This window comes from Mobula hypostoma, chromosome 5 (assembly GCF_963921235.1).
Source record: "Mobula hypostoma chromosome 5, sMobHyp1.1, whole genome shotgun sequence".
NCBI lineage: Eukaryota > Metazoa > Chordata > Chondrichthyes > Myliobatiformes > Myliobatidae > Mobula > Mobula hypostoma.
This window is the reverse complement of record NC_086101.1, coordinates 137489099-137506263: the sequence shown is the minus strand read 5'-3', so window position 1 is coordinate 137506263 and position 17165 is coordinate 137489099. Positions and strand designations below refer to the sequence as shown.

The 17165-nt window shown below is 42.9% G+C and overlaps 1 protein-coding gene across 1 annotated transcript in view; it reads right to left on the bottom strand.

Annotated features, from left to right (window-relative positions):
• The window catches only part of LOC134347016 (thioredoxin-like), a 34036-nt gene extending 17356 nt beyond the window's left edge, over positions 1–16680 (bottom strand). Inside the window, exon 1 of the mRNA XM_063048996.1 lies at positions 16536–16680. Within this exon, the coding sequence (XP_062905066.1) occupies positions 16536–16589 (54 nt within the window). The 5' untranslated portion in view covers positions 16590–16680. The remainder of the gene's footprint in view (positions 1–16535) is intronic.
• Positions 16681–17165: the final 485 nt, after the last annotated feature.

Here is a 17165-nt window from a genome sequence, read left to right as displayed (position 1 = left end):
GGTCTAAATGGATTAGGCCAGGTAAAAGCTTTTCCAATCTGCGCGCTAATATAGATGTAAATAGTTTGTAATCTAAATTAAGAACACTAATTGGCCGATAATTGCCACATTCTAGTTTATCTTTACCCTCTTTAGGAATAACTGAAATAATCGCTTCTCTCCAGGAAGGTGGAGTTTCTCCTCTCTGCAAGATCCAATTAAAGGTGTTAAGTAGTAATGGGGCTATGTGTCTTCAGGGACTTGTACCACTCTGAGGTAAACCCATCAGAACCCGGGGACTTTCCAGCCTTTAACCTAGAGATGGCCACGTTCAGTTCTTTGACAGTTACTGGTTCTAATAAACTTTCATTTTGTAAATCTGTAAGTTTAGGTAGATCTAAAAAATTCAATACACTGTCTATATAGGGCTCATTGGGGGCCCGGGGTTGGGAGTACAGCTCTCGATAATACGTTTCAAAACTCTCTTGAATTTTCCCTATTGTACTCTCCACAAGCTTTGTCTTTGGATTCTTTATTTTATGAATTGTATTGTCTGCTTGTTGTTTTCGTAATTTATATGCTAATAATCTAGCTGATTTACCTCCTACTTCATAATTCTTTTGTCTCAGGTAAAGAAAATTTCTTTGAGTTTCCAACGTATAAATATCATCAATTTCACTTTGCAATTTCCTAATTTCCTGTTTTCGATTTGAATTACTTTTGTTGCTATCTCTAACTTGAAGTTGTTTTAATTTTCCTTGAAGGTCTGCTAATTTTTGTGCATTGATTTTTTTCATGTGAGTAGTAATGGAAATAATTTTCCCTCTCAGTACAGCTTTCAATGTATCCCATAAAATCACTGGTGATGTTTCTCCCGTGTCATTAAGGTCTAGATATTCTTTGATTTCTCCCCTTAATCTCTCCATTACTTTTGGGTTATTAAGTATATGTGAGTTTAGCCTCCATAGTGTTTTCCTCATTTTCCTTTCCAGGATTAGAGACATAGAGACTGGGCTATGATCCGACAGATCAATTGTTGCAATATTACAGTTTTTTATCCTGAGTCTATCTGTATTAAAGATAAAGAAATAGTCTATCCTTGAATAGGCTGAATGAGGGAAAGAGTAATATGTATAATCTTTACTAGTAGGGTGTAATTCCCTCCAGACATCTATAATTCCCAACTCCTCCATTAATGAATTTACTTTCCGAGTCAGAGGTTTATTCTGAGTAACTATTCTTGAAGAATCTAATATAGGATTTAATCTAATATTAAAATCCCCTCCACAAATTACTACCCCTCGAGAACTGACCATTAGGTCAAAAATGTGTCTATAAAATGACCATTCACTACCTGGAGGAGCATAAACATTCAGCAATGTTATTTCTGTACCTTCTATTCTTCCTGTGATTTTTACAAACCGTCCTTCTTTGTCTCTAGTCTCTGAAATATGTTCATAATTAAGAGTACTTGATATTAAAGTAGCTACCCCTCTTTTGTGACTCAATTTATATGATAAATAAAATACATGCTTAAAGCCCATTCTTTTTAATTTTCCATGTTCAGATTGGCTCATATGTGTTTCCTGGAGGAAAGCTATTTGTGCCCTCTCTTTTTTCAATTTAGACATAATCTTATTTCTTTTAATTGGATTCAAAACCCCATTAACATTATAGGAAATTATTTTTACCAATTCAGTTTGCATTTTTCTCTAGTAGAAAAAAAGCACTCTCCTTTTCTAACCAAACAGTGAGCAATCCCTTCTCAACAGTAAACCAAGACATATAACCACACCCTAGACATTTCTGAACGTATAACATTTGAAAATTTTCCCCGACTTCCCACAGTGAGGCCTGAGCACCGACCCGCCTCAGTTCAGAGGGATAACCTCTATCTTCACCCTGTGTTAGAGGGCCCTCAGCAGTTTGAATAATCATAGAGAATTTTCTCCTATTTATGTCTCGATCATATTGCTATCATTCAAGTTATTCCGCCTAGATTATTTTCAGTTACCAGTTTTCATTTTACTTTTAAGTCCGATTTACTCTTTTCAGTCATTTCTCTTAATTAATCTGTATTCTCTGTACATTCGCGTCTGAATATTTGCAGCTTTTCCTTGTAGTTTGACACTCTGGTTCGAGTGGAGCGTCCTCGCCCCACTAACTGCCACGACTTCTGCCGAATCCTCTCCAGTAGCGACTCCGGTTGGGTGATAACTTTAATAGGTAGTCCCCGGTCCGCCAGGTCCGACGTTGCCTCCTCCACCGTAGCGTAAGTTTTTGTCCCTTCGTCGTAAAAGACTCTCAGCTGAGCTGGATACAGGGTCTGGAATCTGATGTTGTTTTCCTTCAGGACTCTCCGTGTTTCCGTATATTCCTTCCGTCTGGCAAGAATCCCCGGTGCGTAGTCGTGGTCTAAACTGATTTTGCAGTTGTTCCACATGAAACCTTTCTTTTGCCATGCTCTTTTAAGCACCTCTTCCTTCGTTCTGTAACTGAGAAATCTGATCAGAATCGATCTGAGCTGGGTGCCTGCCGGAGGCTGTGGTGCCAACGCACGGTGAGCCCTTTCTATCTGTAGGTCTTTTGCGGCCGGTATATCAAGGTTCTCTCTAAGCAGCTTCTCCACGAAGGGAATCATCAATCCGGGTTTACCTTCGGTTCCTTCGGGAACTCCGTAGATCCTCACATTTTCCCTTCTCGAGCGGCCTTCTTGATCTATTAGTTTCCACTGGAGTTGGTCTTGTAGCTCCAGCATTTCTGCTATCACTTCCTCGGCATTTTGTAGCTTCTCTTCAATTCCAACAATCCTCGCTTCGGCTTCATCTATCCGCGAGTTAGTTTTTACTATTTCTCCTTTAATATCTTCCAGCTGTTTGCTGTTATCTTGTCGGAACTCGCGAATCTCTCCGAGAATCAAAGACAGAGTCACCGATTCCCCCTCATTATCTCCGTCCTGGCTTGCCGTGGGAGAGCTAGGCCCTTCGCCTTGCTGCATCTCTTTATGTTTATCAGTCTTCGAAGCGGAATTTTATTCTTGTTCTTAGACATCATCCTTGCCCCTTTTATTAATTTAGTTATGCAATATTAAGTATTTGTCTAAATTCGATTTTGGGGCAGTTTACCTTCTTTTTTGTCGAGAGACCTTTTCCTTACGCCGCCATTCCCTTGATGACCCGGAATTCCTCCGCTGTAGGTTTTCTATGTTTCTATGTAAAATCAGCACAGACACCTAGTGCAGATAATGGACTGCCTGAGGAATTGAGGATATACAAATAAAATCATTTTGAACCTATGTAACCTCTGGCTAAAAGAATAATTGGGACTGAAGTAAACTCTGTTTTCAGCAGTTAGCTGAAAGAAGCCAGCTTATACTAGTTCTCTCTTAATTTGCAGAGACATTCAGAATTTGATAAATTGTACATTGTACCCTTGTTTGAGTCAGGGAGGAAGAGGACTCACCAATAAGGACAGGAATAAATATCCATCTGTAATTAAGTCAGGGCCTAGCAAAGGGAATAACTGATAAGAACTGGACAGCACATCCATCTGTAATTAAATCTTGATTTAGCAGACTCTCTTACCTGTAACTACGTTTTGCATCAACAGACTTGGTGGGCACACCAGTTCTAATGACATCTTGCAACAGTAATGTATGGGACTTACTATGTATAAATATATTGCTGTAACCAGAGAGAGTGGGCCCACTTCTCAGATGGTGGCAGTACTTACGTGCCTTCCCTTCGACAACTGGGTCTCAAACTCCTGCGGGAGGGTGTACAATAAACTGTGGTAACTATAAGAGAATGGTCTCCCGAGTTTTATTCAGAATCAACTTTAACATGCCTTCATACAATTTTCAATGATTGCATCCTCCAAACCATCATTTTCATTGTAACATTCAATGATGATTGTTGATCTCTTCAAATTCTTTGTAGTACCTAACTTGTTGAAGTAGTGAAATCATTTACTTCCAGCCATTTCCAAGTGGAATGCTTGAAACCACAGTGAGCAAAACAACTCTGAATTGTTTTACTACCTGTATTTTTGACAAAAATTGTTGCTTTTAACCCCAAGCACACGCAACTGACACTATTTTAAAATTTTTGGCTTTAAGCACACTGTAGCATTTAACAGCCAGAGAACTGCACATGTCTGACGCTGGTTAGAAACTGTTCGGTAACAATCTTCTGTCCCAAATAAACAATGGGAATCCCGGCCATTTTCTTGATTGGTTTTTGTTCTTTAACAGCTGGTGCAAGTTAGTGCCTTACCCAATTAATGGATGGCCTAATGAACCGGAATCCATGGTATACCGTATGGTGTGGCATGGAAATAGCAACACAAGCAGCTGCAGAGTAGTGGACTCGCCTTCATTGGCCGTATGCACTGGAAGACTGCCTCAAGAGACCCTCACCACTGTGACCATGCTATTGCAGATACCACTGGACAGGAAATACGGAAGACTTAAGTCCTACACCACTAGGTTCAAGAACACCTACTTCCCTTCAATTAGTCAGACCTTGAACCAGCCAGCACCAACCTAACCAATACAGTTGGGCAACACTATGATTGCTTTGCACTAAATTGGGCTTTGATATTTTTGAAAAAAAAATCATTGAATAATTTATATTTTTTCTTGTGAACCCTGCTTATTTGATGTTGTATGCCAGCAGTGCTGCTCCAAGCAGGTTTTTCCAACACAACCAAGCATATGACAATAAACTTGACTTGCTTTAAAACAGGGGTTCCAACCCCGGGTTCAAGGATCCTTTTCTTAACGGTATTGGTCCATGGCATAAAAAAGGTTAGGAATTCCTGCTTTAAACAATAAAAAGATAACTTTGATAAATCAAATGGCCACAGTGCTTTATAACGTGCACAAGCATATTCTGAAATACACATAAGCACAAAAACCTCTGGATGTTGGAATTCTGAAATAAGAAAAAAAGGGAATCCTAAGCTGGTCAGTGGTATGAGGGTAGAGAAGGCAGATTTGTAAGGCTGACAATCTTTTACCATAACTAAGAATGGTTAAAATGACATAAAACAAGCATTAAACTTGCATAAAAAGAGAGAAGCTGAAAAGATCAAATGATCCCATGCGGGGGAAGGCAAGAGAGATTAAATGACAAAAAGGTGATCAAGGAATGTGCGGCATAAACGTCAGTCTGCAGGGAGGTGTAACTGCAAAATCCTGAAAATGATCATTTACGTTTCAATGTACGGCAGCTTCACTAAACAAAATTTCTGAATGCATTTAATCAAAGGGTCAATATCTGTAATTCGCAGAAGATGGAAGTATAGTGTACACTGTAAACTAATAGCAAGTTTCCAGTTTACCGGTGTATATACAATATACACCTTCAAGAAGTGATGCCTGAAAAAGGTAGCATCCAACATTAAGGACCCACATCGCTCAGGACATGCCCTGTTTCTCAGTGCTACCTTCAGGAAGGAGCTACTGAAGTCTGAAGGCACACACTCAACGATTCACAAACAGCTTCTCCCCCTCTGCCATCCAATTTCCGAATGGCCATTGACCCATTGAACCCATGAACACTACCTCACTACTTTTTTATCTTTATTTTTGCACTACTTATTTGACTATTATATACTTATTGTAATTCCTTTTTTTTCTATTATGTATTGCATTGTACTACTGCCACAAGGACACCGATCTTATGAAATATGCCAGTGATATTAAACCTGATTCTAATACATTTACAACAGATCATACAAAATAAAGCATAAAACTGCAAGTGTTGGAAATTTAAAATAAATATGGGTAAAGCAAGAAGTACTTGGTAGGTTCAGGCAACATCTATTGGGGGGGGGGGGCGAAAGAGTAAATAACTTAATAATTTCAGCCTATTGAGAATGAAAGTAACCTGTGAAGGAAAATTATTGCTTCCACACATCCTATCAAAATCCCCAAGGTTACAGAAAATAGAAAGGTAAAGCTATCGCCTAATGAACTGTAGAAAAATAGCATTTTAATACAAAGCACATGATTAGAACTCAAAGGGATTTATTATCAAACAACTTACTGGCAGTTGCTGGGTCAGATGATTTCATTAAAAAGCTCAGACCTCCCATCAATATTTAACTAATGCTTTGAGTGTATTTGCTGTTGTGCATACATACAGATATAGAAACTCTTATCAATGCTGCATTTAAGGAAAAAAATCTAAGTGGTTTAAATACAATTCACAGAAAAGCAATTCTCAGAGAATGTATCTAACACCAACTGATCTTTAACACAGTTTTAAAACAGGGGTTGGTCTTTGGAAAGTGTGGGAATCAGAGAGATATAATAGACTCCTCTGGCCACCAAGTTTGTCTTACCATCAACCACACTATTTTTTAAAAAAACTAATCCTACCCCAACCCATTTATTCTCTCCACATTTCCACTCCTCCTCCTGAAGATTCTAACAGTCACCTTCACTCAAGGGCAACCTTACAACAGCTAATTAACTAACAAACCTGTATTGTTTTGGGAAGCTGCAGAATGCAGAGGAAACCCTTGTTGGTTATTTAGGGAAAACAGACATTTCTTGGTTCAGTAGCTTACAAATATGAATCTTTGAACACAAGAAATGTTCAATTGTTGAACAAAACCACAGCAGGTCAAATGATTTTTCCAGCTCTGAAAAGAAACCCACAGGATTCGTGAGGAAAGCTAATTAATCATGAAACTGAATAACAAATTAAGGCAGCAATATTATAGTTATTATAGATTTATTCAGTATACCCGCAAGAAAATGAATCTCAAGTTTGAATATGGTGGCATACATTTACTTTGATAATACACTTCCTTTGAACAACTGAATAGCCTACTTTTATCATTATGTTCTTGCCAAACACTGATCTGTGTCTCACTGTACCCTGAGGCTTCTGATTTCTTTCTTGCAATATTTATTTAGTAATTCAAAAGTTGGCAAGTTAACTTTACCATTCAGTGTAATGAAGTGTGACCAACTAACTAAACATGTCGATGATCAATTTCAACGATATTTAATTAACCAGAAATTTATGTGGTGATAGGAGGGGGCTCTGCAAAACAAAAAGCATATGGAACATTTACACACCCTGGGAGCTACTTAATTACAAAGTACTGGAAATTCCACCATGGCTCAGTGTAACGGAAACAGCTCCATCTTCTGAAAGCCAAAGGCTAACAAAAAAAATCCATGATCTAAAGAAATGGCAAGTAGAAATAGCGAAGGTCTGAACGTTCACGACATACAGGGGTTTTTCAGGAGCTATCAAGACCATCTATGGCTTAAATACACACAGGCTTCCCCCAATTGATAGCCAAGAACAAGTGAACTTAAACTGAAGGCAGCCAACATCTACAGGAAAGAATGGTTTAAAGATCTGATTGTTCAGAGCATTCTCAATTCAATCCCACAACAAACTATTCATCCGACACAAATTCAATGGTCAATTAAAGTCCTTCAGGGGCTGATGGCACCCTGCTGAGTTTCTAAACTTTGGCGGAGAGGAACTTCAGTCACAAAACCAGTCCTAGCACCCACATTTGGGAATGCCAGGGGAGCACAGGAATGTTAATCATCACCTGCTTCAAGACAAGATAAATCCAACTGTCAACCAAGTTAGAGTGGTTTCCCTGCTGCCTGTTTCAAGGAAATTCATCACCAGACCTCCTCAAACATCTCTCCTTAATGGAAAAAGAAGTGCTTCCTAAAACACAATGTGAACATGAATGTCACATGATGACTCCAAGAGGAATGTGGAGTGCAGCACTAAAGCTATAAATACATTTATTTTTGGTCTCTAAGGCCTCCACCTTTGTCAAAGGGGAATTGCTGTGCGGAATAATACTCAAGTTTGGCTGTCCATAGAAAGAAGTCTGGTTAACTTAACATCAGCCATTATCTCAGTGTGGACCAGAATGAGCCAAGGCCAATTAGTAACCTAATCTATCCCACTTACAGTAAGCTTCCTGCTAAAGTGGAACTAACAGGAAGCTATTTAACCCAAACTACCTCCACTCAGAAGCACTGCAGATAAGCTACAGTAAGCAGTCAACAGCTTTGTATATAGCTGTTTAGAGAATTCATCAGTGGCTTAATAACTGCAGCATGCAAGAAGGTGGACTTTATACTCCACATCAGCAAAATAAAAAGTCTTCTACCTTCCTGCCCCTTATGTAAAACATTACTCTCAACAATAAAAAAAACTACCAGACCCTTACAGGGGACTTCTAAATCTACTTGGAATAGAAGTGACATCACTACCATCTTTAGGGAATCCTTGGCTGTTGATTACATCAGAAGCATAATGAGGCTTGGTCTACATGGCCGAAATAGTGCATAACAAGCTCCCTCAGTGGCTCCTGGCTGCTTATGGCAAAATCTTCAGTTTAGATTACGAGAACACTCAGTCCTCTTTTATTGTCATTTAGAAATGCATACATGCATTTCCCCCAATGGTTTCATCAGACACTTCAGAACTGAAGTGGAATCGGGTCATCTTTGATCCCAAGTCTAGTAGAGGTCAAATACAAGCTTGAGGAACACAACTCTGGTTGTGTTGCAGCTTCTAGACTCAATGTTGAAATCTGTAACCCCAGATATTGTCAATTCTCAGACTTCATCAGTCACCTATCTGTGATATTACCTTGGCTAGTTCCCCCCTGCCCCTTGGAAAGGACATCCCCTGCTTGAAATGTTCTCCTGCATTTTGTAACTTCTACATTCTTTGCCCACGATTTCACTCACTGACCAGATGACGCGTTTACATCTCATCCCTGCAATCATCGTATCAGGCATCCTTCTCGTCTGAACTACCCTGCAGCTATATAAGCTTTTATCTTCTTTTCACTGATGATAAAGTCTCCAAAACATTGACTTCTGTGTATTTTCAGCATTGTTTTTACTGTAAATTTACAGCACCCGCAATTTTCTTTTGATTTTCAACTACTTAGGTCTACTGAGCTGTCCCAGGGAACGATATCCTCGTGAGTTGCTAATATCTTTGTGCTGCTGCAGCTCACAATAAATTTGATAGGGAGATGGTGCAGTCTAATCCAAAGACTTTAAAAGGAATAGTAACAAATCATAAAACACAAGACTGGGAACCATTGTCCATTTGGGCTTCTGCCTTCTTCCTTAAGAGTCCTTATGAAGGGTTGCAACCCAGTCTCTTAAAAAGAAAACAACCCTCCACTACCACCAACCCTGCCCTGGATCCCTTGTGTTTAGCCTTCTGGTCAAGCCCCCTACATTGGACATTGTCAAAAGCTTTGCTAAAGTCCATAAAGACAATATCTACTGTCTTGTACTTATCAGCCCTCTTGATCACCTCTTCATAAAACTCAAATCAAATTTGTGGGGCACGATTTCCCATACACAATGCTATACTAACTATCCCTGATTAGTCCTCGCCTTTCCAATGCATATAGATCTGGCCCCTCAGAATCCTTCCCATTAACATTGATGTCAGGCTCACCAGCCTATAATTCCCTAATTTGTCCTTGCAGCCCTTCTTAAGTAAAGGTACACGCTCCAGTTTTCCAATAGCCATATAATGGGTAATGATGGCACAGTTACCAAATTACCAGTGCTGGGGACCTGATAATTTCTTCCCTGGCATCCCACAATCAATGTGTTGAACATCCATTTCTCTAACGTCCAGTAATTTCTACCCACTCCCCCTTCTCTCCTTCATCATTCCCTATTCTGGCTCTCCTTTTACCCTTTTTCTTCTCCTCTCCTGCCTATCACCTCCCTCTGGTGCCCACCCTCTTTCCCTTTCTTCCATAATCCACTGTCCTCTCCCATTACATTCATTCTTCAGCCTTTTACCTCTTCCACCCATCACTTCCCAGCTTCTCACTTCATCCCACCCACCCACCTTCTCCCTTATCTGGCCACATCTATCACCTACCAGCTTGTCCTCCCCCCAACCTTCTTATTCAGACTTCTTCCTCCTTTCTTTCCAGGCCTGAAACATTAACCCTTTATTTCACCTCCATAGATCCTACCTGACCTGATTTTCACCAGCATTTTGCTCTGAATTTCCAGCATCTGCAGAATCTCTTCTGTTTATTCCAATATGCTATTGTGCAATTGGTCAGACACCTTTATGTGCTTTTGAAATGTTGATTTTTTTGTTTCTGTCCATAGTCAATAGTCAAACTGCGAGATAAAACATTGAATCAACAAGCAGCACTGTCACAATAAAGCAGCATTCATCATCAAGGCCCCATACCATCCAGGTCATGCTCTCTTCTCACTGCTGCCATCAGGAAGGAAGTACAGGAGCCTCAGGTCCTTCACCACCAGGTTCAATAACAGTATTACCCTAGAACCATCAGGCTCCTGAACCAGCGTGGATAACTTCACTCACCTCAACACTGAACTGATTCCAGAACCTATGGACTCACTTTCAAGGACCTTACAACTCATCTTCTCAGTATGATTGACTATTTATTATTTATCTGTTTTTACTTTGTATTTGTACAATGTCCTCGTTTGCATGCTGGTTGTTTGTCAGTCATTGTGTGTAGTTTTTCATTGATTCTATTGCATTTCTTTGCTCTACTGTGAATGCCCACATGAAAATGAATCGCAGGTCAGTGTATGGTGACATACATACATGTACTTTGATTTGACTTGAATTACCAATGTAGCTTTGTTGGTTAGCTCCTGCTCAGACAGCCTCTGCATCCAGCACATCATTCGCTGCAACTGCCGTCATCTTCAAAGGGATCCTACCACCAAACACATCACTGTCCCATTCTCCACTTTCCACAGGGATAGCTCTCTCCGTGACTCCCTTGTCCATTTGCCCTCCCCCCACTAATCACCTTCCTGACACTTACCCCTACTAGTGTAAGAATGGCTACCTCTGCCCATTCACCTCCTCACTCACCTCTATTCAGGGCCCCAAACAGTCCTTCCAGAAGAGGCAATACTTCACCTGCAAGCCTGTTATGGTCATCTATTGTATCTGGTGCACCTGATGAGGCCACCTCTACATTAGTAAGACCTGACATAGATTGGGAGACTGCTTTGTCAAGTGCTTTTGCCCCATCAGCAATAAGTAGCATTTCCCAGAGGCTAACCATTTTAATTCCATTGCCCATTCACATTCTGACATGCCAGTCCGTGGCCTCCTCTACTGCCACGATGAAGACACTCTCAGGTTAGAGGAGTAACATCTCATATTACGTCTGGGTAGGCTCCAACCTTACGGCATGGACATTGATTTCTCCAACTTCCAATAAATTCCCCATTCCGCTTCCCTTCTTACTTCTTCTCTTCCACTGCCTTTCACACACTCCCTTGGTCCACTCTCCTCTCCTATCGGATGCTGCCTTCTTCAGCCCTTAACCCTTTCTACCTTACACCTCATAGATTCTCACTTCATTTACCCCTCCATCCACCTACCTTCCCCCTCACCTGGCATCACCCATCAACTTCCAGCTTCCTCTACCCCATCTTATTCTGGCTTTGTCCCCCTTCCTTTCCGATCTTGGTGAAGGATCTTGGCATGAAATGTCAACTATTTATCCCTTTCCATAGATGCTGCATTGCCTGCTGAGGTGCTGAAGTGTTTTGAGAGGTTGGTTGTGGCTAGAATCAACTACTGCCTAAGCAATGACCTGGACCCACTGCAGTTTGCCACAATAGATCCACAGCAGATGCTATGTCATTGGCTCTTCAGGTGGCCTTGGTTCATCTGGACAATACTAATGCCTACATCAGGCTGCTGTTTATTGACTACAGCTCAGTGTTCAACAGAACCATTCTGACTATTCTGATCAAAAAGCTCCAAAACGTGGGCCTCTGTACCACCCTCTGCCACCGGATCTTCGAACTTCCTCACCAGAAGACCACATTCTGTGCAGATCGGAAATAACATCACCACCTCGCTGACCATCAACACTGGCGCACCTCAAGGATGTGTGCTTAGCACACTGCTCTACTCTCTCAACACCCATGACTGTGGCTAAGCACAGCACAAAAGCCGTTCCTAAATTTGCTGACGACACAACTATTGTTGACAGAATTTCAGATGACGACGAGAAGGCGTACAGGAATGAGATAGATCAGCTGGTTGAGGGTGTATCAGCAATAAGCTTGCACAGCAACATCAGTAAGGCCAAAGAATAAACACAAAATAATCTGCAGATGCTGTTGTCAAAGGAACACTCACAATGCGCTGGAGGAACTCAGCAGGTCAGTCAGCATCAGCTGAAAAGATTAGTCGACATTTCGGGCCGAAACCCTTCATCAGGACTGAAGGAAGAACTTTGGGGAGGTTTTGAAGAATGCTGGTATTTGAAAAAACACAGTAGTTTGAAAGACAAAGGGGTGGGGGAGGGGAAGCAGGGAGGTGATTGGCAGGAGAACAATGCACAGTAGTAGAAGGAGGCGGAACTATGAGGGAGGTGATGTGAAATAGGGATAAACCGTCTCAACTTCTCCACTTCTCTCTCCTGTTCCAGCCTCACTCCCTCTGAACGCACTGCCCTCCACTCTCTCCGCACTAATCCAAACCTCACCATCAAACCTGCTGACAAAGGTGGTGCTGTAGTAGTATGTCGGACGGACCTCTACCTCACTGAGGCCAAACGGCAGCTGACACCTCCTCTTACTTACCCCTGGAACAGGACCCCACCAAAAAACATCAAACCTTTGTCTCCAGCACAATCACCGCCCTTATCAACTCCGGAGACCTTCCATCCTCAGCCGCTAAACTCATTATTCCCACACCCCGTACTGCTCGGTTTTACCTCCTCCCAAAGATACACAAGCCTGACTGTCCAGGTAGACCCACAGTTTCTGCCTGCTCCTGTCCAACCGAACTTGCATCTGCCTACCTGGACTCCATTTTGTCACCCATAGTTCAGTCCCTCCCCACCTACATCCACGATACATCCCATGCCCTCCACCTCTTCAATAACTTCCAGTTCCCCGGTCCCAACCGCTTCAGTTTTACTATGGATGTCCAATCCTTATACACCTCCATTCCCCATCAAGAAGGCCTCAAAGCCCTCCGCTACTGGATAATAGACCTCACCAGTTCTCCACCACCACCACCCTCCTCTGGTTGGCGGAACTGGTTCTCACACTTAATAACTTCTCATTTGGCTCTTCCCACTTTCTTCAGACTAAAAGTGTAGCAATGGGAACTTGCATGGGACCCAGATATGCCTGCCTCTTCGTTGGTTATGTGAAACAGTCTGTGCTACAAACCTATTCTGGTACTGCTCCCTAACTTTTCCTTCGATACATTGACTACATTGCTGCTGCTTCCTGTACCCATGCTGAGCTCGTCAATTTCATCGACTTTACTTCAAACTTCCACCCAGCCCTCAAATTCACTTGGTCTATCTCTGCTACTTCTCTCCCCTTTCTCGATATCTTGGTCTCCATCTCTGGAGACAGACTGTCCACTGACATCTTCTACAAGCCCACCGACTCTCATAACTACCTCGACTATACCTCTTCTCACCCCGCCACATGCAAAAACACCATTCCCTATTCCCAGTTCCTCCATCTCCACCGCATCTGCTCCCAGGATGAGGCTTTCCGTTCCAGGACATCTCAAATGTCGTCTTTCTTTAAGGATCGTGGGTTCCCTTCTACCATCATTAATGATGCCCTCACCCGCATCTCCTCCATTTCCCGCACTTCGGCCCTCACCCCATCCTCCCACAACCACAACAGGGACAGAGTTCCCCTTGTCCTTACCTACCACCCGACCGGCCTCCGGATCCAGCACATTATCCTCCGCAACTTCCGCCACCAGTGAAGTGTTGCCCCACCATTCAGGGCCCCAAACAGTACTTCCAAGTGAGGCAACACTTCACTCGTGAGTCTGTTCGGGTCATCTATTGCATCTGGTGCGGCCTCCTCTACATCGGTGAAACCCGACGCAGATTGGGGGACCGCTTCATCGAGCACCTCCGCTCCGTCCACCACAACAGACAGGATCTCCTGGTAGCCACCCACTTCAACTCTGCTTCCCACTCCCATTCAGATATGTCCATACATGGCCTCCCCTACTGCCGTGATGAGGCTAAACGCAGGTTGGAGGAGCAACACCTCATATACCGTCTAGGTAGTCTCCAGCCCCTTGGTATGAACATAGAATTCTCCAACTTCAGGTAATTCCCAAACCCTCCCTTCCTCTATCCCTATTTCACATCACCTCCCTCATAGTTCCGCCTCCTTCTACTACTGTGCATTGTTCTCCTGCCAATCACCTCCCTGCTTCCCCTCCCCCACCCCTTTGTCTTTCAAATTACTGTTTTTTTTCCAACTACCAGCATTCTTCAAACCCTCCCTAAAGTTCTGCCTTCAGTCCTGACGAAGGGTTTCGGCCCGAAACGTCGACTAATCTTTTCAGCTGATGCTGACTGACCTGCTAAGTTCCTTCAGTGCATTGTAAGGCCAAAGAATTGGTTATAGACTTCAGAATGGGTAAGATGAAGGAACACACACCAGTTCTCATCGAGAGATCAGAAGTGGAAAGGGTGAGCACTTTTAAGTTCCTGGGTGCCAACATCTCTGAGGATCTATCCTGGGCCCAACATATTGATGCAGTTATAAAGAAGGCACGACAGCGGCTATATTTCATTAGGAGCTTGAAGAGATGTATCCAAAGACGCTGACAAATTTCTACAGATGTGCCATGGAGATCATTCTAATTGGCTGCATCACCGTCTGGTACGGGGAAGACGGCACTACACAGGATCAAAATAAACTGCAGAAAGTTGTAAACTCAGTCAGTTCCATCACAGACACTAGCCTCCCCAGCATCCAGGTCACCTTCAAAAGGTGATGGTCTCAAAAAGGCCACATCCATCACTGAGGACCCCGATTTCCCAGAACATGACCTCTTCTCATTGCTACCCTCAGGGAGGAAGAACTGGATTCCGAAGGCACACTTTCAACAATTCAGGAATAGCCACTTCCTCTCTACCTTCAGATTTCTGAATAGTCACTAAACCCACGAACACTACCTATTTTTCCTCTTATTTTGAACTATAATTTAATGTAACTTTTAAAAAATATATATTATATATTTATTACAATTATTTTTATTATGTATTGCAATATACTGCTGCAGTGTATCAACAAATTTCACAATGATATTTAATCTGACTCCAGCATTTTGTATGTTATTTGGAAAACTGTGGGTTTTTTAATTCAAGGCTTCAGTATCAAATCTAGGACCAACATTTGCAGTACCACAGCTGCCGTCTTGCATCATTTGGTCTCCAGTACATTTTTAAAAAAAGCAATAGGCACTAGATTGGGTGTGCCTGGGGAAAATCCAATCAACAATAAGGAAAACCTGGTCACAGTGGCTTCTTTGTGTGAGATGCTCATGAGGCATTTAGACAGACAAGGCATAGGATAATATCCTAATAAAGGCAAATTGGATTGGCGTAGATGGCAAAAAGGTTGGCATGGACTTGGTGTTTTATGACTGTTCCGATTGTTCCCATATTATAATAACTTCGCTTCAAAATAAAATCGATTTCAATCCGGGACGTTCCGCGATGGTATTCGTTTGCCTCGACAACGAGTCTGAGGCAGCGGCGGGCCGGGGGAAAGGAGCCCCAGCCCGGCCGGAGGCGCCCAGGCGGCCATTTAGTGTCGCGATCGGCCCAGTTAGCACATCCGCCCACTACAGAGGGAGACATTTTGTTCACCGCTACTCCGCGCTAATCACTGCGCTCACACCGGTACGAAGGGGAAAAAATACACTTTTAACTCATGGCCCACGTGGGGATTTTAAACTGTTTCCTCTCTCTGCAAACACACTTCTCGGTGAGCTGAGCGCGGAATGGCGGAGACGGGCGCCTGGAACCGAGGCAAACCACAAAGACGGCAGATTCTGCAGGTGCTGGGGACGTTCAGCTACTCACGCAGAATACTGGAGGAACTCAGGAAGCCTCTATGGGGGAAATCACTCGGCCCGAAAAGCTGACTCTTTATTCCCCATCCTGCCTGATCCGCTGAGTTTCTGCAGCGTTTTTGTGTGAAGTTCGGGGGGGAGGGGGGTCGTGCCAGCAGGCGCGGACTACCCAGCACATGCACCTCGGTCTCCCGCGGCCTGCAGCCCGCAGCCCGGGTGATGCAGCAAATTGAGCCGGGGGGTGCGGGCACCCTGACCCCCGGGAGGGGGTGAAATCCGCGCACGGGAAGGGGTGCGAGTTACACTCTATCGCAGCTCTACACCACTCGTACCGGTCCACAGCCCCGTACCTGTGAAGGGGAAGGGGATATTACAGTACATGCGCCGGCTGTGAAGGTCCGGACCCCGGGGCTGCAGCACATTCGGTCCACGTGTTGCAGTCACTGGGGTCGAATACGGGCCACACACACCATCCCCGGGGTCTCCATCACATGCGAATCCGGTACTGTAACTGCACCAGTCACAGACGCGTTTCCATTCTGTCCTCTGTCAATTCCATACGAACTGCGATGTAATCGCTGAAAACTCACTATCACATTTTAACTCACGGGACTGGCAAAATCGAACGTGGCATAAGCATTCACCAACCTGGTTCTCCAATTTGCGAACTACCTCCTTCGTTTTCTGTGCTTCAGCATTCATCTTTCTTACTCCAGAGTCCAACTGGTCCAACTCTCTCACTGATTCTCACACGGAGTAAGTGCGTGGCGTTGAACCCTGGGATATTGTTCAAACGTAGTAGGGAGAAGCTGCTGCGAATTCTATTTACGCGCGATCTACTTTCTTTAGAGTTCAGTGTCCCGAAAACTGTTTGCTAAGTTATACAATTCTCCATTGTGAATTACGATTAAAATACTTAATTTCACAGAAGTATATACAACCGTACACAATAATCATTCACACAAATTTCAGCTGGCAGCATTTCAAAAACAGTAAAACTTTTGGTAAATTGCACAAAACGTATTCTAAACTTTTTAATATATTACAAAGAATTAGATGTGGGTCTTGGATGGTAGGATATTCCAATAAGTCTTTTGTATATCTCGCCTAAGAGTATTTCACGGCATATATTCAAGATTCAATATTCTGGGATTCTTGCTTTAAATTTGCAAGGACATCTCTTCCAGTTTAAACAAAACTCTTTTCAGGTGAACCCTAACTAGGGCTTCTTTGACTAATTCTAGCTGATATCTGTTTTGGTATACATCCCAGAAAAAA